General features: G+C 37.1%; 1 protein-coding gene across 1 annotated transcript; it reads right to left on the bottom strand.

Annotated features, from left to right (window-relative positions):
* Positions 1-3,853: 3,853 nt before the first annotated feature.
* Positions 3,854-17,866, bottom strand: cchcr1 (coiled-coil alpha-helical rod protein 1). The gene is made up of 19 exons (XM_059351136.1): positions 17,582-17,866; positions 15,725-16,016; positions 15,470-15,637; positions 15,242-15,359; positions 14,835-15,029; positions 13,974-14,137; positions 13,763-13,877; positions 13,480-13,581; positions 12,127-12,270; positions 11,610-11,720; positions 11,265-11,371; positions 11,007-11,119; positions 10,835-10,907; positions 9,213-9,331; positions 8,920-9,111; positions 6,910-7,011; positions 6,608-6,747; positions 5,540-5,669; positions 3,854-4,778 (listed from the first exon to the last, which is right to left on the bottom strand). Exons 1-19 carry the CDS (start codon positions 17,649-17,651, stop codon positions 4,645-4,647), a joined length of 2,589 nt encoding a protein of 862 aa, XP_059207119.1. The 5' UTR covers positions 17,652-17,866; the 3' UTR covers positions 3,854-4,644.
* Between the last annotated feature and the right edge of the window lie 6,737 nt (positions 17,867-24,603).

The following is a 24,603-nucleotide window of genomic DNA, read 5'->3' as shown; positions in this document are numbered from 1 at the left end:
CTGGTCATTTTGTGTCTTTTCTGGTCATTTTGTGTCTGTTTTTGGTCATTTTGTGTCTTTTTTTGGTCATTTAGTGTCTGTTTTTGGGCATTTTATGCCTTTTTTAGTCATTTTGTGTCTTTTTTGGTCATTTTGTGTCCTTTTTTTGGTTATTTTGTGTCTTGTTTTGGTCATTTTGTGTCTTTTCTGGTCATTTTGTGTCTGTTTTTGGTCATTTTGTGTCTTTTTTTGGTCATTTTGTGTCTGTTTTGGGGCATTTTATGCCTTTTTTAGTCATTTTGTGTCTTTTTTGGTCATTTTGTGTCTAAAGAGACGAGTTTCGTATCTGTGCCGTTAATATCCCCAACATAATCCAGCAAACTTCACTTTCTTCAGACATTTCTCAACGTGGTGGACAACACAGCACTCTTTTTTCCAATCCCAAGGCCTATGTAAGAATTGATTTCGATGTTTTTTTCTCATAAATATTTGATACAAGGTTTAGCAATAATAAGGCCATTTATCATTTCTTGAAAATAAACCAATAAAATGAAGCGAAAAAGGCAAAAATTTGTCCGACAGCATCCAAAGAGCGGAAAGAACCTGCAGGTTTGGACATTTTGTTTGTACCAAAAAAAGAAATATAGAACTGAGCCTTGATGCAGACTCTTGATGACAGGCATGGCCGATGACAGCAGATGTTTGGATTTGACACGCTGCACTCTGACAGCATAGCATCGGCCTCAGAAGCAGCATGCACGCACCAGCATGCAACACTTCAACATATTGATTAAAAACAGCAGTCAGTGAAGCCGGGGTCACAGAAGTAGTTCAAGGTCAGTGGTTATATCACATTAAAAATGCATATATTTAAGAAAATCTAGTGCTTTGTTCATAAAATTTCGATCTCAGGTTAGTGCTGCTTGGAGTCACATATGTAAAAACACACAGTCAGTTGGCACTCACTTGTTTGTTCGAACCACTAATTTTACATGCCATTAATTCTGAATTGTTAATAGAAATCTGTCGAGGGCTTATTGATTGGTTTTTATTACCTCATTTATTTCAAGACTTGTCTGGATTGCAATGCTCTACTAAATTATTCATCAGGTTAAGCACTGTGTTCACTTGCTGCTGTGCAATTCTCTCCACACTGCTGAGGCAGTCAAGATGTAAAAAACGCATTTATTCAGGCTGTATATCGCAACATTCATTTTTGCAACGCCCATGGGACAGAGCAAAAAATTTGCATCGTGCTGAAAGTTTTTCACCAGAATCCTGTTCTCATGTTTATTTTGCTAGTTTTGTTGAAAAACAACTTTAACAGGTTCTGGACAGATTTCCTGTGCAGATTGATTCAAGAATTATTTTAACCCTATAAAGCCAAGTGTATCATATTTGATACACAAGTTTTTGAGACCTATACATCATCAGTATTTTTTTCCTGAAAAACCTGACATGTGTTGAAAAAAACTACAACTGAGCAACAAATTGCACAAAAATACAAGATATAGTAAAAATGATATGCAGGTTCCACTGGTGGATCAGTCATTGCTGCGTGAAAACTTCATATAAGCAGATGTATGATGTTGTGTTATATGGAAAAAAATATTTTGCATGTTTGAGGAAAATGTTAAAAGAAAGTTAAGCCTTAAAAGGTTAAAAATGTTGGGTTTTATATGTTTTTGTTAGTTCAAGAAAAACAAACTGTGAGCAACAAATTGCACAAAAAGAACTGATGTATCAAATATGATACAAATTAGAATCATATATCCCTATTGTTTTTGGAAATTCTGGCAATTATTTAATGGTTCAGGCTTTATAGGGTTAAATATTTAGAATACAGATAGATTCCTTTTCACTACCTCTGAACATATCCAACCTTACTCACTGCCCTGTTTAAAGTTGTAGGTAAGAAACACCCAAATAACCTATAGGAATTGTATTTTTATAGAATTACAATAAGAAAACTGCAAATTATAAAAGCACTAAAGCCGAAAAGAATGCTGCAAATAACAGCTTTTTGCTGCTCTCGCCTTTGACAACATCGCCCTCTACTGGTTTGTAACTGCAAATAATAAAACATGATTAGCTTTATGTCATTCTTTTTCTTAAAGCAGCAGGCCAATCTCTACCTGAACACTGGCCATTGTGACTCACAATTATTATTATTAACATGAAATTATTTCTGACTTGAATGCATAATGTTAATACCTGATGTGATATAAAAACACATCACATAAAAAACACCAGATATCAAAGAGGAGTTATATTAAATTTGATGGCACATTACTTTAAAATGATCCATCACGATTTATGTAAGTTTACACTTTACATAATTCAGTGTGTCATTGATGACATTGATTTTTATATCAGAGGCTTAATATACAATACAATACAAATTACATTATGTGTTTTGCAAACTCTTAAGCAGCAGATATAAGCAAGAGTGCACTGCTGAAATCCAATAATATTCTTTTTAAAAAATCTAATTTGATGCATTCATCCTCTGCTTGCCGTGATGAATCACCTCTCCAGCAATGAGTGTGTCCCTGCAAATTATTTTTGATGCTCTTTGAGAAATACTAATAAAGTCTAGACTTTCCTACTCCATTTTCTCCGTGCTCTCGCTCGGCTGAGGGGGGAGATGTTTTTACCTAGAGGCTTGAAACTTTGAACTATTGCAAAATTTATTAGCACTCATGACAACATGACAAATAGCACAATTATCTGCTTCTTCATGATGTTTATCATCATCCATCCTATGATTGCAAAGTCATTTTAAATTGACCTCCATAAAGGAACTTCAGATAGGAAATATTGATTTCTTCAACATGAAATCATACAGGTCTTCCCAAATGTCCCTATGTAATATACAGGGGAACAGAGATGCATCAATTGCATTAAAACCTGCTTTTTATCGTAACAAAGTCGTATTCTCAGATCACTATGAACTGAGAAACTCATGATTCTTTCTGATTCAAAATTTTAATGCAAAAACTCTTGCAACTTTGCAGCTTTGCATCCTTATACTCAGCGTGTTTTCCATCATTATTTCACAGCTCGGAGATCAGTTCCAACCCCAAAAAATGTAAATTCTACTCAAATCTCACAATTTGGATCCCCTGACACGTAAAAAAAAAAGATGTGAAATACAAAAAGGAATTCGAAATTTGTGAGAAAATTCTGGTTTATGTTCATCTATAATTTGTCTAAAACATAAACAATTGAAGATCACACACAGACCGCAATGGTCTAAAGCAAAATTGGCCAAATTTATCCCAAATATCAATCCTGATCGCTGTGCCACACTAGGGGTGTGCCATATCGTATCGTTCATGATAATATCGGTATATTTTTTTATGGTTAAAAAAAATGCATATCATGATATTGGCAACGTTCCTACTTCTTGATGTAGTGGTTAAAGTTGTTTTAATCACAAAAAGCTACTTACTCCCTGTCGCTAAACACATGCAGTTTTCAAAATAAGAGCGCAGTGTGTTAAGAGAATCCACCACAGAATTTACAAGAAGACTGTCAAAATAAGATGCCTTAAATAAAACATGCAATAACCTTTACAGACTACAAAAAAAATCACATTTTCTATCTTTTTAAGTATTTCCTAATATCTTCAAGAATATCGTTATCGCAAAAATAGCCTGCAATATAGTGATATTCTTTTAGGGCCATATCGCCCAGTCCTATGCCTCAGTATCAAATATGTTTTGTCTCTATGTGTTAGAGATCTTGTTCACCATCTGAGCCTAAACCAAACTGCTACAGCATTTGGCAAACAGTTGTGAATCAAGTATGAATATGATGATGATATGAGATTTATATGAAGTCATGAATTCCTTTAGATTACGCCATAGAATTGCAATATAAAAATATTTTATTAGCTCACAAGAAAAAAGTAAGATATACATTGCTGCATAACAAAGATTTTGGACCATTGCATAAACTTTGATGATCAAAGTCAACACAGCAGACTTCCATTCACATTAACAGGACAAGTTCAAGGATGTCAGCTGTTTGTTTTGGGGGTTTTTTCAAATAACTCACAAACCTAGTCACATATTTTCAAGTCATCACCATCTTTCCATATTGCATTATTTGTTATGAACACAAATGATATTATTCTATATGCAGTAAAAGCATAACCTTTAGACTTATGCTTTTAAATTGATTCAATGATAAAAAAAATAGTTTATTTTACTATATTTTCTCTTTTAAAGGGAAATGTTTGCTTTCTTGTCTTATTGTTGAGGTGATTTAATCCAAGCAAGATATTGAAAAACCAGATTATTCTACAGCTGAAACCCTTGGTGTTTACATAAATATCTAAACATTTAATTCTACTTTTGTTTACGAGTTAAATACCATGTCCATCCCTGTATTACCAGTATCATCTTTAATTAAAAGTCATACTGGAGACAGATGCAGAAAACTTATTCAAACACATTTTTTTAAGCTTGGATTCTTATTTGTGTCTGCAGCAGACAGCCATCATTCTTCTTCTGCACCCTGAAGGAATGTGACATGCGTGGTTTTTCTGCGGTTTGGCTCAAATAAATTGTTTCCACTGACTGAATTTTTCTCAACACTGCCCACCTTTTGTACAAACGAAAGGTGCGTTGACAGGCTGCAGTGAGTCATCGTCAGGTATCAGCTGTGCAGACTGCCAGTAGACGGTCCCACGCTGTCACTCTGTCCCTCCTCCTCCTCCGCAGAGTCCTCAGAGCTGTTAACCACTGCAGCACTGAGAGAATGGAGCTCCTCCAAAACAGACAGGAGCCTCCCTGACAGGAAACAAGACAGATCAGTCATGTCTGTGTCAATATTAGGACGTATCTTACTTCATTGGAAGGATAAGAATCCTCCCTCCCCTAACTCTTGGCTAAAGGATCTAATGTCCTTTCTACACTTAGAAAAAATCAAGTACAGTATTAGGGGGTGCTCCGACAACTTTTATAAATCTTGGAATCCTATTCTTTCCCTAATTGAGTCTATTTCATCGTTAGATGATCAACATAGATGGTTCTAATTAAGATAAATTGATATAACCTTTAAATGGCCAGTAATTGTTTTTATTATAGTGATTTGGTGATCAAACTCTAGGCACAACATATACAAATTGTTATAGCTATTTTTTTCCAAGCATTCTGTATATCTCCTCTAAATGTCCCTTTTTATTTTATTTATTTATTTAGTATTATTATTATTGGTTTGGTTTTATGTGTATGTATATGTATGTATGTATATTTTTATTTTTATTTTTTATTATTTATTCGGCTACTGTTCACCCCTCCTGTTTTTCTTTGAGGGGGAGAGAGTTGTATTTTCTCATTATCATTACTATTTATTGTTTTTTGCTTATTTTATGTGAATGTAACTCTCTGGTTCGGGGGGCGGGGGGTTGTTCTAAAAGGGGGAAAAATGGGTGAATTGTACCTTTTCTGATTGAATATGTATTATGTCCTGGCAACCCAATAAAGATATATATGAAAAAATATATATATTAGGACGCATCTGATGCATGACGAGTTAGGACACTACTGACCATCTGCAGGTACTTTTGTTCCCACGGGGTGACTCATCTCCTGGGGGGGTTCTCCATGTTCTCTGGCAGCAGCAGAGTTTTGTAGAGCTCTTGTATACTCACCTGTCGGCCAGCTTTCCGCAGCAGTGGCCTGGAACAGATTCAGGTCTTAGGAGGTCATCAGCAGAAATGAAGACGACTGTAGGCCTGAGCCGATAATCAATAAATCAATTAATCGCACGATAAATTAAATGAACTCAATAATTTTGCCGGCCTCGATATATCGCCATGCGTGTTTGTTTTCCTTGTCTGTTGCCTCCAAGCAGGCTGGATGACAAGAGGGTTCACTCTGTGCTGGATCTCTTTTGTTCCATAGCAGAATGAGCGGAGTGAACCCTCCTGTCAGTCATCCAGTCTCTGTGTCTCTGTGGAGAAGGCTGGGCCGCTAGCATTGGCTACACACAGAGTGCAGCAGGTGAGCCTCGTGCGGAGCAACGCCAGGAAAAAAGATGATTGCAAAGCCAAATGCCACAGCCCCGGTGTGGGAATATGTCGGTTTCAAACCGAATGAAAAAGGTGAGCCCATCAACACACGGTCGAGCCTGTATGCCCAATTTGTTCAAAAGTGGTGGCAACAAAAAAAGCCACCACAACAAACTTGCATGCCCATCTAAAGCAGAACCACCCGACCCAGTTTTCCCAGCTGGGGAAAAAAACTGCACCTGGAGATGCAGAGCCTTCGTCCCGACAGTCAACACTGGTCGACAAAGTCAATATAAACGCTGTGCGCTCACAGAAAGTGGAGTTTGCTACATCGCAAAATAAATGCTGCCCTTTTAAAAAAAAAAAAAAAATGTTTGTTTTATTTATTTAGGATATTTAAACGCTCTTAAAATTACAATTACAATGGTAAAAAACACTGAGAAATAAAAGTGTATTGTATTTGAAAGGGTGTGCATTATTATGATATATTATCATGTTGACAATAATATCGTTTATCGGCAATAATTTGTGGGACAATATATCGTCCAGCAAAATTTGTTATCGTCCCAGGCCTAGACGACTGTCCTTTGCTTTAAAAAGTCTTACCAGCAGTAGTTTTTTGTCTCTCTCTCTCTCTGTCTCCCTCACTTGTTTATTCTGGACTCCCCTCTTTGTGTGTTGTTGAGTTTCTCTCATCTCATCCTGTTTCCTTGCAGCCTCTCTCTCAAACTGCCGCAAAGTCATAACTGCAAGAGGCAATACAGACATGAAAAGCCACAGGGAAATGCTGCTATATACTGTGTAAACAATTCCAATCATATTAGATCACAGCCTGCATTACAGATATGACTTTATCCCCCCATGTTAAGCTGCTGCTGGCTGAGGTAGCATGGTGCTAATCCTGCTACCTGCTTTCGTGTGCTCTCTCCTGGAAGTATTGACTTGAACCTCCATCTCTCTCAGCTTCGCAGCACAGCGGTCCTCAATCTCAGACACTCTCTCCTGCAGGGCTGAAGGTGAACAACAAACGCACCATTTCTCAATATAGTATCTCACACACTGAGAAACAGAGTCTAATGCTGTATTTTTTATGTACTTCTGCAGATAAACTGGGTTTTATTGCATCTGTTTGCAAATTCTCATAGACAGCAGGGCCTCCATAAATTCAAGCTCATTGAATCAATTCCAAATGTATCAATTATTATGATGCAACATCCACAGTAATGCATGAAGCAAGTTTGCAGCAGCCCGAAAGTCAAGAAAAAAAGGCATTTTTATTTATTTTTTATATTACAGCTAGTGGCAAATATTTGTTCATCTTTTCTTTCAATAAAGACAGAGGAACAGTGAAGCAATTTAAGACCTGTAGTTCAAAGGAAATTAAATCCAACAGTGTGGATTTAATGTTTGCCACAATAATCAATACCTTTATATTACTACTAGATCCCATGATGACATGAATATGAGAGGAGTTTATCCTAAGGACAAACCAACAGCGAGAATTATCACCCGTCTTTACACTTTCCCTCGACTTTTAGGTCATTGTTTACTTTTTTTCGACACACAACTTTACTGTTTTGGTTCACCAACTGTGAGCTACATGTCCAGCCCCAAACAGCAGGAACCAACAATAAGTGTCTTGCTGGTAAAGAGAGTGGAGCATTTTAAAGCTAAAGAGCCTTATATTTCCCTGAGGAGTAGGTGTAAAGCAAAACAGAGCAAAAGAAGGAGAGCGAGTATTGGACTGGGCGCCTTAGGTAGATTCGAACACGACTACTAATGAATGCTAATGTTGAACCATAACTGCTGGATGTGCTTGTACATATCATATCAATATAAACAAGAAGTGTGTAGGATATAATGGCAACTGATTCTTGTTATTACTCTGCAGGCCAACAGGGAAACACAGGTATTTTAACTGTAACTTTAGGAGATTAACTCATATTATCTTCAGATAAATGTTTAGGTTCCATTTGTACATAAAATAAAGACTGTGGGTTTTGTCCTCCATCACTTATAGCTACTGTGGATTAGTGCAAGATCTTTTGATGGCAAGAATGAACAGGCGGAGTGATAAAAGCAAGAAAACCTGTTTGAATGTCACATAGGCCAGCTATTCTCAACCTTGAGGGCCCGACCCCAATTGGGGTCGCGAGATGATTTCTGGGGGTCGCCAAGTCATTTTGGAAGTCAGCTCTGTCTCCACTGTGTTAAAGTGTTCATGTGTTTTAGTCTTTTTGGTCATTTAGTTTCTTTTTTTGGTCATTTTGTGTCTTTTTTGGTCATTTTGTGGTCAATTTGTGCCTTTTTTTGGTAAGTTGTGTCTTTTTTTGGTCATTTTGTTTCTTTTTTGGTCATTTTGTGTCTTTTTTGGTCATTTTGTGTCTTTTTTGGTCATTTTGTGTCTTTTTTTGGTCATTTTGTGTCTTTTTTTAGTCATTTTGTGTCTTTTTTTGGTCATTTTGTTTCTTTTTTGGGTGATCTGAACTGTGAGATTCTGTTCAGTGAGCGGGGGTCGCGGACAACATGCATGTTAAATTGGGGGTCTCGACTCAAAAAGGTTGAGAACTACTGACATAGGCAACCGGACTATTGTTTTAGATACTTGAAAGATTGTGGCTTGAATACAGGTTTAAAGCTAAGAAGCTCCCAAAGAGCCAGATTAAATCCTTGAGCCAACTGGGGAAAACATATTAGGGAAACTCAGTAACTCTCCCTGATCGACTACAGTCAAGGTGCTCTTGAGCATGTCACCTAATCCCCAACTGCTGCGGTGAAGCTAAGGACACCTGAGTGGCCAGGTGTGGAGACGGTGACGAAGGGCATTTCTGAAATGGAGCAGCAGTGCTCAGTCTGCTTTCCCTGGATAAGTCAAGGCTGGTGAACAGTCATGTGGCTTTAGATAGCCTCTGCCTCACCCCGTTCGCTGTGCTCCTGCTGGCTGAGCAGCTCAGAGCCGAGTTTCTCCAGGTTGACCTTGCTCTCCTCCAGCTGGGCCTGGGTCTGCTGCAGGCTCCGCTCGGCCTCCTCTCTGCCCGCCACAGCCTGCCGGATCTCCGCCCAGTTCTGCTCCAGCGCCTCCTGCTGCTGCCGCCTCAGTTTGCCTTCATCTGAGGAGGATGTACAGAGGTAAACTAAGACAAATACATTTGCCAGAACGTGGCTAGCCAACAGATAATGTGTTATAATGAGGTGTTGTGAGGGTGCTCACGCTGTTCTTTCAGGTCGGCCAGAGCTTTTTCAATGAGCTCCGGGGTTCTTTTGAGCTCCTGTGTGAGCTTGTCTCTCTCTTCACACACCAAACGTAGCTCTGTCTGAAGGGTTGTGATGCTGCAAGGCAACAGAAAAAAGATGGTAGAGCAAATAAAGGAGCAAACAGAGAGGTGGAGAAGCAACTGTATGGTGTACAACAAAGGGAGCCAAACTGTTCTTCCATGTAGACTTATAACCACAGACAAGATTGACTTTGCATAACAATGTTTTACTGACTTGTGCTTTTTATTATTTTATCCCTTTTTTTTTATCCTGCTGTATCTTATTTTATCCTATTTATACTTTTATTTCTATTTCCCTGTTTTAACTGACTGTTTTTACTGTTTTCAATTGTGTCTTGCTGTTTTTTTGATGTAAAGCACTTTGAATTACCTTGTGTTGAATTGTGCTATACAAATAAACTTGCCTTGCCTTGCCTTGCCTACAGTATCATAAAAAATATTATTATTAATATCACCATTTTGACTTCATCCACATTACCCTGCCCTACTTCCAACATAACGATATTTTTATATGATGTTATATTTTCATGGCCACACCAGCAATGTGTCTTTATTTGCAAAACATTTAGCGTATAATAACGATTCTTACTAATTCTCTGAATTAGTGCTGAAAGGTTTTTTTGTATTAATGAATACTAATTAATGCACTCCTAATCTGGCCAGTAATGATTCCTTTCATTCACTTAACAAGTAAAAGTACTAAAACGCCACACGAATGTTGCAAAGAGATGCTTGGCTTTCTTCATTGTATTTCACAATTTGACTATTTGGGGTTGATAAGAATAGGTCAGCACTTGGTGCACTTGCATTTAGTGTTACTTTTGCCATTACAGGGTAAATTATTGTGCTCAATTAATTTAACAAAAATAATATTGCATTTCGCTGCAGACATAACAAAACACCTAATTGTGAAAAAAATAAAATAATTAAAGCACACATATAATCACATAAAAATATGCACAAACTGTATCCATTCATACATTCTTAGCATTCAGTCTCGTGAGAGTCCTTGGTTAACAAATTCGGTAACACTTTACAATAACCATCATTTATAAACGGTAAACAGATAGTTTATTAATGTTTAATCATCATTTATAAACTGTTTATAGACCATTTACAACGGTAAATACATAATTTATTAATGTTTAACTAACTTAATCATGTATAAATGGCAAATAGATGTATATTCATTTATAAACATGTCTACTAATGTAAGTTTATAGTTACTTTACCATTAACAAACAATTAAATTATAATTAATTGTTTATAAATGGTTTTAGTTGCACCCATTTTAATATTTTTAACTCCATATTAAGTATGTTAATGATTTTTGAAATGATTCATATACCTTTAAGAAATTGGTTGAAAACATTTAACGATTAAATATGTAAAGCACTTTGTAAATGGTTAATAATTGGTTTATAAACCATCTATAAACATTACTTAGATGGTTATTGTAAAGTGTTACCACAAATTCATTTGTAAAAGTAGAGACAAAAAACAGGGTTTCTTGCATTGGGTAGAAATTGTTAAGATGCATTCTGGTGAAAGCTGGTACCTGTCAGCAGCTTCTTCTGTCTGTTTACTGGCCTGCTGAACTCTCTGCAGAGCCGCCCTCCTCATGATCAAACCTGAAAAACAAAAATACTGTGACATACTTTCTTCACCAGAAATATGCAATTCAAGCTGAAGCACTGCAATCACCCCATCGACCTCCAGTTTGCCTTCACCTTGGGTTGTCTCCACGCGTCTTTTAGCAAACGTTAGCCTCTGGGTCAAAGTGTCCAGCTTTGCTTGGGCTGCGTCCACTTCTGCCACTTTCCTTTCAAACGCCAAACTGAACCTGTGAGGCAAAATGTGTGACAACACGGCCTAGACTGTAATGATGCTTTCAACAGTGACAATGGCTTTGTTTTTTTCCTTTCATCCCTCTAATTTACAACATAATCCTCTCAATTTTGAATTAAAATACAGCAAATTTGTTTTACCTGCGCACTGTCTCTGTCAGGGTTTTAACTTGAGCCTCTTCTTTCTCGCTCTGTGACTTTAGCTGTGCGTTTTCCTTTTGCTGCTGGGCCAAGTCATGCTTCAATGTCTGGCAAGAAAATCACACATCCATATTATAATATAGTAACAGAAACAAATGTAATGCTCAGTTTTGAGAATATCTTCGTGCCCAGCTGCTTGAACCTAAAGTTTTCATATAGTCAGCACCCTCTGCTCTGGTAAAAATGCATGAGTGTTTATCACTTTGCTAAGCAGCCTCAAATTTATTGTGCATCATCAAAATTGTAGACAGCCACGTAAATCACATCACTTGCTCTGGTACTAACCTCCTTTTCTACTCTCTCCAGGTCCAGCTCAGCTATCCTGTCATCCAGACTGTGTTGGAGCACAGCAGCCCGGTGCTGCTCTTGCTGGAACTGCTGCTCCATGAATCTGACCTAAAACACAGCAACACAGTACCGAACCGTTGATACAGCTTCAAACACATTGTGTTTCATATTTTTATTGATGTGTATACAAAAAAAAAAAACAGGGACATCAGGGTACATTGGTGTCGACATTAAACATGTTGTACACATCCTTAGATTTAAATTGTATGATTTTAAGACCAAACAACAGTCACACAAAATGAAACCAAATAGGCTATACAGTATTTAGATATTTAGACATAGTCCGTATAAAATGAATAAACTGACCACATAAACATAACAGATAAAATACATAAATAATAATAAAAGAGAGAGGGTAAAGAGGAGGAAGTAAAAAAATAAAATAATATATATATATAATAGCTTCAAACACATTGGACATGTTTGGGATGCAAAATATTAACAGATTTTTTACTTCTGAAAGAAGTTTGTCCTTCTCTCCTCTGAGTTCGATGTCCTTTGAGCGAAGCTGGATGCACAACTTGAACACTTTGTCCCTCCAGAGCTGCAGCACTCGAAGGCCTTCAGATCCATTTTTCACAAGCAGGTCTGTCGAGCTCTATTGAAACACACATTTGTATAGTGAACACACACATCACCACCTTATCAAATGTTTCATATAAGCATAGGTAATTATCACCTACAACATTATCCTTGATGTTCTGAAAAGCACGCTGAAGAATATTTACAACGCTGAGTGTGTTTTCCTTTATCCAACAGATATATACACAAACCATCAGAGAAGAGTTTTCAAAACAGTGATTAATTACTTTCCTGTAGCTAAACACATGCAGCTTTCAAAATAAGAGCATAGTGTGTTAACAGAATCCACCACAGAATTTACAAGACTGTCAAAATAAGATGCCTTACATAAAACATGGGGGCGTCCCCTAGCCAGCTATTTTTCCAACACTGGCTGGCTACTCCATGTCCAGTGGAAAGCATGCTGAAAGCAATTAAAAATGACACACTAGGATTCTATATCAGATTCAGATTCAGATTTGACTTTATTAATCCGACAGTGGGGAAATTTCTTTGTTACAGCCGCAAAGTTTCACACAAGTAAGATAAAGATAAAAAATAAACAATCTAAGAAAAGACATATTAACAATATACAAATATACAATAATAATAATAGTAATAATATACTATATATAACTTAGTGCAAATTTAAGTGGAGAAATCACAATATTTCCCAACTTTGAAAAATGTTATGTGAGGTGTTTGCTCTCATTTAGCTCTCAAAGTGCACAAGATTGATGCATGCCCCTGGACCCCCCCTAGATGATTCGGTGCCCCACCCCCCAGGATCTCATAAAATCCTGTGGGAAACACTGAACTGTGACGATTACCTCGCTCAAGCAACTTTAAAGTTTCTGCAAGATAGCATTTATTGTCTTAAAAGTAGGAAAATTAATTCAAAAGTGAGAAAGAAAATATGTCACCTGCAGAGGTATACACAACATTTGGATAGAGCGCCTCAGGTAAGTGTTCAGTCAACTGAATTACTCCTGCAGTGCTTTGCCATCCTGTCAAAACTCAATCATCAATCTTAAAGCCTGTGGTCTGCTTTGGTAAAAGGCTGTCGTGAGCGTCTTCAAGATCTATGAAGCACACTTGATATTATTCTTTTGAGATAAGACTATGCTTGAAAACTTTAAAGCCTAAAGCCAACAACACATAATAAAAAGTAGCTGATGTTCAATGTAGGAACCCTGCAATATCTGCATAGCCTTGTATCATGCACTGTGATTTACTTGACACTTACTAGTTTCTCTTCTTGGAGGGCGAGTATCTCGTTCACAGCGTTAAACCTGACTGTCAAAAGCTCTGTGGTCATCTGAAGAGCTGCTTTCTCTTTGTTCAGCCTCTACAAAATTAGAAATAATTGTACACAGAATGGGAAGTATGTTAACTCATAAATAAAACACTTATTTGCTCCACAATTCTTTCTTTAACTTGCTGAAAAGAGCAAGTTATTACGTTTTTTTCCCCGTGCAATTACTTTACAGTAGGCTGATTGCAATCAATACTGGTTATATTGTCTTCACCTCAACAGCTTGATTTAATTGTTCCTTCTCTCCTTTCTCTGGGGCAAGTTGGCCGATGTAATTTCTGAGGCTGTGCAGCGTTGCCGATTGTGTCTCAAAAGCTTGTCCCATTTGGCTGAAAAATAAACAACAACCCCTTAAAAAAATCAGTAAATCTGACTGCAAAGTGTTTACAGTGTTTAGCTTGTCAGTTTTAGATTGAATGTGGCACCTTAAATGTTCTTTCAGCCCATCTTTCTCAGTAGATACCTCCATCAGAGTGCTTTTTAGCTGCAGCACTTCGGAGGTCATCAATTGAAGTCTGTCCTGTAGTTCACCGTTTGTTTTTCTTGCAGCAACCACCTCTGCACAGTGGGAAGCATTCAACTGTTGCAGCTGATTGTGTAAAGAGCCAAACCAGGGAAATTTTAAGACAAATATAAAAAATTATGTAATACATTATTGACTTGTGTTCTTGGGTGCAGGGCTATGAGCTGAAAGCACTAAAATCTGTATATGCAAAGTGTATGTTGGTTAAAAGGTATAATATGTAACTGTTCTGTATTAAAATATATGAAAGGGACATCCTAATGAAACTGAGCCATTTTTATGTTGTAACTATTGAATAATAAACTGTATTCTTTATATTTGTTGCAGCACTGTATCTAATTATGCACATTTAACTGTTAAACATATATACAGGTGCATCTCAATAAATTAGAATATCATAGAAAGTTTATGTCAGTAATTCAACTCAAAAAGTGGAAATAACACATTATATAGATCCATTACACGCAGAATGAACAGTTCAAGTCTCAATTTATCAGTGTCCCAAAAAAATTAATATTACAAAAGTTACTTTTTAAAATAAAATAAAAACTATGTCCATCTATATGACTCAATACTTGGTTGGGGCTATTTGACTTGAACTACTGGAAATGGACTTTTCCAAGACGCTCTATTGTATTGAGATGCAGCTGTATATTCAAAAAACAGTAAAAAAAATCCATTTTGTTTTTAATTATTAAACTTTTAAATGATGAATCTTCTTATTGAAATTAGGACGAAGTGTAGGATACTAATATACACACACCTCCATCTCATGTTTCTTCTGCATTTCCTCCCATTGTTCTGACAGTCTAAGATTCTGCAGTTTGGCCTCCTCCGCAGCCTGTGACCTGCACATTTCAGCCTTCAGAGTGAGCTCCTGGGCTTCCTCTTTGCTCCTCGCTAAATCTCTCCTCAGCTTTGTAATTTCCTCACCAGACTCTCTCTTTAGTCTTTCAAGCTACAGGAAACAAAAATGACACAAATTAAATAAACAAATAAAAGTTAAATTAGCCAATTCAAAACTGTTAAGCTATTATTAAGACAACAACACTGTATTAAAAACATCAGACTACAAGCTGCAAAAATGAGTTAGAAGATGCCAGTAACTCTCAGGTGATCTTCGTCGACACCAGTGTCGATATGAAATGTTTTGTTGGTAAACAGCATTACCTGTGTGCTTATTTTCTCCTTCTGTGCACTGCTGTGAGTGAGCTCTGTTCTGGTTTGGCTGAGTTCAGTTTTAGCCTTACAAAGCTCTTCACGCATTGCTTCCAACTCGTGGCTCTGTCTGTTACAGAAAGGTTATTCCATGTTAAGTCGTTCAAAATGGCTCATCATCAATATCTGAAATGTTTTTCTGCAAACCACTCAATTGCATAACATAAGCATATAACCCACCTGTTTAGAGTGAAGTCTCTGTCTCTCATCTCTTCCCTGTGTCTTCCTGCAGTCTCCTTCAGGGCCTCCACCTGCCCCTTCAACCTCTCAGCTTCGGCCTTGTGCTTCTCTGCCTCCAGATGCCTCTCTGACTCCCATCTGGACCACTGCTCACTTCTCTCTGAACATCTGTTTTGGAGGACAAAAAGCTATTCATGTACCCAATATGCCACTAACTGTTATTTCTGACTATATTTAAAGCATACTGTTGGATACCTTGCCCTAAGGTCTGACGGTTGATCCACAGTATTCCTTCCTCTGCCATCTCCTTGTAACATCATGATCCTCTGATTTTCCTTCCTCAGTTCCAAGATTTCCTGTTGGGCCTGAGTGATGGCACGCCACGGATTGGCAGTACTTGGATCGCCTGATGGAGCAGATGTTACACCATGGTTTATCCAGGAGATGGTTGGCGGTGTCCCTGCAGTTTGAGCTCCTCTGTGTGCTCCAGTAGACGGGACACTTAATGCAAAATGAGATGGGGGTACCAGGTCCTCCTGGATATTTCCTATATAACATAAAATAATGATTATGTGTGTGCATGCTTTACTTAGGCTAGCTATGGGTAGTCCTATGCCAATGTCATGGCCTCAGCATGACATTTCAATGCAGAACAGTTACACATTACATATTTTAACATCATAAACGTTGTACATACAGATTTGTTGACATTTACCTAAGATATTATAGTTATTTATATACATCGTAAAAGTTTTTAACCCTATAAAGCCAAGTGTATCATATTAGATACAGTTATTTTTGAGACCTCTACATCATCAAAAACCTGATGTATACATGTGTTGAAGATAAACAAACTGAGCAACAAATTGCACACAAATACCAGATGTAGCAAAAATGATATGCAGGTTCCACGAATGGATCAGTCATTGCTGCATTAAAAAACGTCATATCTGCAGATGTATGATGTTGTGTTATATGGAAAAAATATGTATTTTGCATGATTGAGGAAAAAGGAAAAGTCAAAGTCTTAATAGGTTAAAAATGTTAGGGTTGATATGTTTTTGTTAGTTCGAGAAAAACAAACTGTGAGCAACAAAATGCACAAAAAGAACTGATGTATCAAATATGATACAAATTAGAATTCATATATGCAATTTATTTATTTCTTAAAATTCGTCAGCAGGTTAATAAGCACTCAGTTTTTACAAAAATTTAATTTTCTGGCAATTATTTCATGGTTCAGGCTTTATAGGGTTAAGTTCTCAATCAAAATGTTATTTCAGTCAAAAGTACTGGCATCAAAATATGCTTAAAATGTCAAGTATTATTATTATTAGTATTATCCCTGTAAGAGAAAAACTTCTTGGCTATCAAACTGATTCAGATTTTTATTCTGATGATGCTTGTTAGTTGGGCCACAGAATATTTCTGATGTTTTCTGTCTTCACAAACTGGACTTTTTTCTTTTAAAGAAAGTTAGCAAGAGTCAGCATGACAGCGTACCTTCCCAGCCACAACATGTTCTTGTTAATTAGGCAGTGGCAACTTACTCATCCCTCACACCAGATCCAAAGAAGGAGAAGCAGCTTTTAGTGTTTATGCCCCAAGAAAGTGGAACACCCTGCCTGACACAGTTAAACTTGCCACATCAGTAGCCATTTTTAAAAACAGATTAAAAACCTATCTTTTCTCTACAGCATTTGGTTGAATTGTGTGCATGTGTGGTTGTGGGAGTGGGTGCACATGTGTGAGTAAGTAAGTGTATATGTGGTGAATATGGAATAGCTTGTCTACCTGCACTCTTCAATTAATTTGTAATCGATTTGTTTGATTTTTCTGTGTTTTTTGTTGTTGTTGTTGTTGTTTTAAACTGTAATTATGTGTATTGTGAAGCACATTGAGTCTGCCTTGTGCATGAAATGCGCTCTATAAATAAAGTTGAATTGAACTGAATTGAATTGAATTACAAGTTAACGCTAGAGCAGAGCTGACAAATGCTAACTGCATGTAGGCTAACGTTAGCTAGCATCATCTTGAACTGACACTGTGCTTGAAGTTAAGGAGCACATGTTAACCAAAGATGCGGCTAGAAGCAACAAACAAGAAGCTTACTTGAAATCGCTGATGAGATAAAGTCAGTGGGAACTATGAGCTTTTCTTTTCCAACGTTATGTCTCTCCATGTTCAACACTTTTGCTATTAGCTATTAATGGAAATCAGAAGTCAAACGATCCGGTGTTGTGGATTGTTTAGTTCCTTTTTGCGTTTGTTCTCCCGCGGACCACGTCATTCCTTGTTGCCTTAGTTACGAGTTACAACGTCGGACAACTGTCGGAGCTGTGCGTAAGCTATTTACTTTATTTTATTTTTTATTCTTAATTCACACTGTGGTGGAATTAAATATACCTCTGCCAAATATGTATATTTATTAAATCATTTTTAATTATAAAAAGAGTTGTCGAACTTGCCACAAAAACCATAGACAAAAACAATCGCGCAGTGCATCACGGGAAAGAAGAAGGAGCTTAAGATCTTTATGTTTTTTTCCCCTGAGTCATGTTTTACAGGGTATGCCTCCTTTCAGTCCGCCTTTAAATCTCGCCTCCCATTGGAAAAAAACGGCATTGGCTTTTATTATATATATATAGTGGTTGCTGCAGACTGCTAGGGATGCGTCAAGTACAGCACAAAACCTGGGAATAAGCTTACCTGGTAGACTAAGTTCAGGACATAAAAGTCCACAAGCCTTGTTCCACAGGGGTGGGGCGTGGGAGTTTGATTGACATGATAGGAGGTACTTGATGGGGACAACTTCACATGTGACAAATTAATTATTGGTAATGTAGCATTTTATTCCTCTGAATGTGGTTCCCTGTGGAATTTTTATTCAGATATCATTAAGATATTGAGTGATATTATTGGACTGATTAGTCGGAAAGGAACTCAGTGTTAATACATTAAATTATAACCTGAGCCTTTCCTTCTTTGCTTCCTCGCCTCAAGAACACCCAGGGGGATCTGACAAACCAGACACTTTCTGCATTATTTTTCCAATCCTGCAGCAAAGGAATCAGAACATGCTTTTGGTGCAGCTAATATATGGTAATAGGTGATAATTTGGTTATGTAACTGAATGTGTGGTTTGGGGTGCATCTATAAATATGTTACTTCCAATTGTAAAATTATCAGAATATGAATAATTTGCATTAAGCATTTACATATTTTGATAGATTTGAGTGCTTACTTTCCACCATCTGCAGATAAGCACATTTTGCACAAACCCCATAAGTGCTGTAAATCTATTAACTGCAAAAATAAAGCAATTTTTAAATAAAGGACTGCATATTGCTTGTTATAGTATATTCACTATTTAGAAGGCCAAAATCAGAACCTTTTCATATACCTGTGTTATTTTCCTCTGGATGTTATGCAGCCATTTCTATTTGCTCTTACCTAAAGTGTATTCTCTTCTCCACAGCTGCCATGACCCACTTTCCCCCTGGGGTTCATTAAAGTTTCATATAATCTAATGTAATCTATTTATGGTGTATTCAGTGAACAAAAAGGCATTTTATTTTCATTTATTTACGTCAATGATTGCATATATCAATAAAACCTGACAATACGATAACATAAAAGAAATAAAAGACAGAGAGGATGGCTACATAAATAGCTCAAAAATGACAAAAGATGTATAAAAATACAGGTATGTTGCCAAGACAGATGACCAACCAGTGCAGCATGAAAGACTGTGGACCTTGTAAAATATCCAAAAGGTAGTGAAGTGGTTTGTTGGAGGAGAACAGTGGGAGGGCTGTGCATTATTTGGGCATGTTGTTACAGTATCCTCTCAGCACTCGACAGACACTGCAGCAGTCCTGAAGAACAAAGCAGAAGAAAAGAGGGATCAGAGCCACTGGGAATCCAGAACAGTGACCCTTTTCTGAAAGTGGGCAGAATTAAGATTCAGCTTGGTTTCTTTGAAGGATCCTTAAGAGCTAATCGAGGTGAGCCTACACTGCCTAGTGCATGAAGCATACACTGTAAAAAATAATCTGTTTAATTTACGGTAAAATACCGGCAGCTGTGGTTGCCAGAACTTCACCGTAAAAAATACAGAGAGTGGGTTTTCTACTGTACATTTAAATGTAAGCAAAAACTGTTATTTAGACTGAATATTCCCGTTATTTTTAGGGTAATTGTGTCATCATGGTGTTTCTCCATTCATTTTACATAAAAATGTTATATTTTTACAGCAAAACTTTGTGTTTCCTATAGTTAATGACAGTAAAAGTTACAGTTTTGTGCTATTCTTTGATTTACGGTAATTAAAAGTGTCTACTACAGTGATATACAATTTTTAATTTTACGACCCATTTCTGATATAATTTGAAGGGGTTTACTGTAATTTCTACAAACATTTTTGAACAGTGTACATATGAAAAGAGCATTTTGAAGACAGCTTGGTGAATGTTTCACCAAAAATGTATAATATGGCACAGATATCCTCCTCAGTCACATACTCAAGATCCTGGGTTATTCTGAGGAGTTCCCAGGTCACATGGGATATGTAATAACTTTACTGAGCTCTAGGTTTGCCCCAGGGTCTCCTCCCAGATGGATGTGCCTGAGAGGCATCCTTATGAGATGTTCAGACCACCTCAGCTGGTTCCTTTCAAACTGAGGGAGAAGCAGTTCCATTCCTAGCCCTTTTTTTTGTCTCCTTACCCAGATTCTCAGGGATGAGTGCAGTAACACTGTGACGGAAGCTTGTGTTGGCCACTGGTCCCAGCAGTCACAATGTTTTAGCTATTAGCCGGGTTTTTCTTGTTTTTTTTCTACATTAAGTGCAAATGCAATAAAAAAGTAAATTTCTTTTATTACAAATAAAATAAATAAATAAGGGTTGAAATCTGTAAATTAATATAATAGGACATTATAGATTTTTTTTTTTACAGGATTATCTAAATGCCTAAAGGTCTTGAATGTTGAATTACAACTGCCACTGAATGCATGAATTGCAACTTTCTGTTTTTTCCGAGTAAAACTTTAAATTTAATGTAAGAAAAAATAAATGTAAAAATAAATGGTAAAAGAAATTAAATATAGATAGTTAATGTTTATTATCTGTATTTGTAAATAAGGTATCTGTTAAATAACTTCGGGCTGTTTACTGTTTTTGATGGTAAGTGATGACATCTTTACTGCCAGACTTTTTATTGTTTTTTTAAACATTTTTTTAATAATAGTGCACCCCTGCTTCCTGCCCAAAGAAGAAGTGGAAATATCCAATGAGTAACTTTCATTCTTTCTAATGGCCAGCAGGGGGCAACTCTACTGGCTTTAAAAAGAAGTGCAATTGTATTGAAGTCTATGAGAAAATGACCCCCCTTCTCACTTGATTTATCACCTCAGTAAAAATGTTTCTAATGGGTTTATAGTCTGAATTACTTGTTTCAGGTCTTCTACAATACAGCATGATGTTTGCTTTGTAAATGTCCAGGATGAACCCCGCCTCTCACCCAATGTCAGCTGGTGTTCAGATAAGAGGTTAAGGATAATGAATGGATGGATGAAATTTAACCCATAAGAACCCATGGTGACACCCGTGTAACAAACACTTTAAATCTTCTAGAATCTCCCATATTCAGCTTTATGCTTTACCTTAACTCATTAAATTCCTCAGCAAGACTTCTCCAAAATGTGGCAGTGACTGGAAACAGAAATGTGAAAAAGTAGCTTATTTTTGTTACGAGGCTAAGTTTAAACCCATTTAACAATTCTAATCTGTTAACAGGGTGTCCTGTATTACATTTAACTTGTTCTGACCAGATTTCCTGAACAAATTGAGATAGATAGATAGATAGATAGATAGATAGATAGATAGATAGATAGATAGATAGATAGATATACTTTATTTATCCCAAGCTGGGAAATTACAGAAATTTGATGAGATGGAGATGCAAACAAAAAGGCAAATTGATATTTGTTTTTATTTATTATTGATTAATTTTTATTTTTTTTTAACTTAAAAACAAATCTGGAAAATGATTTGTTGTTAGACAGCACTATTAATGTCACAATTTTCATAAATGTTGTGGAGATGCAAAGAAAAAGGCAAATTTGTGTCTCTCTCTAAGCAGAAAATGTGTCTAGTTTTTTTTTTTTTTTTTTTAAGAGATATTATAAACATAAATACCATAAACACCCAATGTATCATATATGTCACATCAAAGATCATTGACATTTAGGGGTAGAATAAAAAAAAAACACATCATAAATGTGTTCTATGTGGTCCACTTGGTCTGTGGTATAGCCCCCATCATTTTCCTTTAAGGATAAACAGGTCTGGGTTCTTATGGGTTAATATATGATACCTGACAGATGACTTTGCACCGGCGTTCAACTATAGGTGTGAATCTTTTCATTATGATAAATAATTAGCATATTTCTCTCATTCTCACTGAAAAGCAGAATAATTAGGATTTGTCTGTTGCGGTTTGTAAACACAACATTTAAAGTTGAACCTTTCTACCCGGTTTAATGACCCATCAGAAGCACATGGGTAAAAGCCAACCCCATATTCACTCTTGTTTTGGAACGAGCTTTGTCTGCTTGGCGTTTCGCCCTGCTATATTTGCATTTTTTCCACGTTGTGTCCAACATTTTCTTAGCTTAAGATGTATGCTTATGATCTAGCATTTTATGGCTACCTTTTTATAGAGTAGGCCCTCACTCCCAGATGCCCATGTCCTGAGCACAGAGCACTTTTTTTTATGGAAATAAAAAACCTGCAGAGAGAAGATACACTTCTAGTGGAAGTGAGGTAAGTGAAGAAAGTGAGAGATTATTTTTGTAGTTGAATCATTGTTTTCTTGAAAATCCGACTCATTCTGCCTTTAAGGACAATGGATATCCTGGCACACCCATGGCCATGGAAACTGCTTTATCTCTGTCCCCAATCAAGCTGAGTCAGCCTGCACTTACAGGACTGTAGGGTTCATGTGGAGAAACTGTCCATGACTGCAAATATGTGGACTGGAAATTGTCTCTTTAATTAAAATGTCTTCCTTTCAAAATGTGCTTGTTGAACTCTTCACATGCCACAGGGGTAATACTGGTGAGTCCAGTACACACACACACACACAAAATGCTCTCATTAAAAAGTTAGTGGTGGTAGTGGGTCCATAAAGCCCTGCTTTAACCTGGAATGCATGATCCTATGAGACTGGAAAATAACCCCCGTGCTTTTACATATGATCTAATATATGTTGTTAAAAAATGTGATTGTTTCCTGCGTTGGAAAAGACTGGGAAGAGCTTTCCTTGTTTTGGTCACCCAGCTTGAAACACTTGAATCACAGGCAGCATCTTAAGACGATCCCTCAGCTCTGTACATGCACAAATCACAACTCCACAGCTATCCCCACTGGGCATAATACAAGAAGCATATGTTAGAAAAATATTGCTCTGTCAGCAACTGTCTGGACTCAGAGCACATACTGTATACAGTAGTGTTCAATATAATAGCAGTCCAATGTGACTAACCATATTAATGCAGGTTTTTAGTATTTTTTCATTGCTACATGGCAAACAAGGTACCAGTAGGTGCAGTAGATCCTCAGAAAACCACCAAGACCCAGCATTGGTGATATGCAGCTCTTAAGGCTGTGCAATTGGGCAATTAGTTGAAAGGGGTGGGTTAAAAAAAATAGCAGTGTGGCATTCAATCAGTGGTGGCCTCTATTTAAGGATGAAGCAGCACTTGTTGAACATGCATTTCTCTTTGAGAGCCTGAGGAAAACGGGTCGTTAAGACATTGTTCAGAAGAACAGCGTACTTTGATTAAAAAGTTGATTGAGAGGGGAAAACGTATAAAGAGGTGCAAACAATGATAGGCTGTTCAGCTAAAATGATCTCCAATGCTTTAAAATGGAGAGAAAACCAGAGACATGTGGCAGAAAACGGAAGACAACCATCAAAACAGATGGAAGAATAACCAGAATGGTAAAGGCTCAGCCAATGATCAGCTCCAGATGATCAGAGACAGTCTGGAGTTACCTGTTAGTGCTGTGACAGTTAGAAGACGTCTGTGTGAAGATAATCTATTTACAAGAATCCCCCGTAAAGTCCCTCTGTTAAAAAAAGGCAGAAGAGTTACAATCTGCCAAAGATCACATCAACTGGCCTAAAGAGAAATGGAGGAACATTTTGTGGACTGATGAGAGTAAAATTGTTCTTTTTGGGTCCGAGGGCTGCAGACAGTTTGTGAGATGAGCCCCAAACTGTGAATTCAAGCCACAGAACACAGTGAAGACAGTGAAGCATCATGATATGAACATGTTCCTCTACTATGGTGTTGGGCCTATTTATCACATACCAGGGATCATGGATCAGTTTGAATATGTCAAAATACTTGAAGAGGTCATGTTGCCTTCTGCTGAAGAGGACATGCCCTTGAAATGGGTGTTTCAACAAGACAATGAGCCCAAAAACACTAGTAAACCAGCAAAATATGGTTCCAAACCAACAACATTGATGTTATGGAGTGGACCTTAATCCAGTTGAGAACTTGTGGGGTGACATCAAAAATGCTGTTTCTGAAGCAAAACCAAGAAATGTAAATGAATTGATGAATGTTGTTAGAGAATCTTGGAGTGGAATAACAGCTGAAAGGAGCCACAAGTTGGTTGACTCCATCCACACAGATGTGAAGCAGTTACAGTACTATTTTGTACAAAAAAGTTTGTACAAAATAGTTTGGAGTTTGTAAAGTCAACAGCAGACACTGCTATTTTTTTTTTACCCACCCCTTTCAACTAATTGCCCAACTGCACAGCCTTAAGAGCTGCATATCACCAATGCTGGGTCTTGTTGGTTTTCTGAGAATCTACTGCACCTACTGGTACCTTGTTAGCCATGTAGCAATAAAAAATATACTAAAAACCTGGATTAATCTAGTTAGTCACATTGGACTGCTATTATATTGAACACTACTGTATGTTAGTACATCTCTCATATATGGCTGGAGTAAATTTCAGTGTAACATTTATAAGATGCATATGAATGCATATTGCACATTGATGCAACAGAAAAAATATTTTAAATCCCTGAATAAAGAAATACTCTATAGCA

This window comes from Centropristis striata, chromosome 15 (assembly GCF_030273125.1).
Source record: "Centropristis striata isolate RG_2023a ecotype Rhode Island chromosome 15, C.striata_1.0, whole genome shotgun sequence".
NCBI lineage: Eukaryota > Metazoa > Chordata > Actinopteri > Perciformes > Serranidae > Centropristis > Centropristis striata.
Note: the sequence above shows the minus strand (reverse complement) of the source record. Positions and strands in the feature narration are given on the sequence as shown.

Excerpts from the sequence above, each read along its gene's own strand:
- cchcr1 (XM_059351136.1), bottom strand. The coding sequence starts at position 17,651 with ATGGAGAGACATAACGTTGGAAAAGAAAAGCTCATAGTTCCCACTGAC. Across the intron at positions 9,332-10,834 it reads ACAGAAGAAGCTGCTGACAG|CATCACAACCCTTCAGACAG; the intron begins GTACCAGCTTTC and ends GTTGCCTTGCAG. Across the intron at positions 7,012-8,919 it reads GCAGGAGCACAGCGAACGGG|CCCTGCAGGAGAGAGTGTCT; the intron begins GTGAGGCAGAGG and ends GTTCACCTTCAG.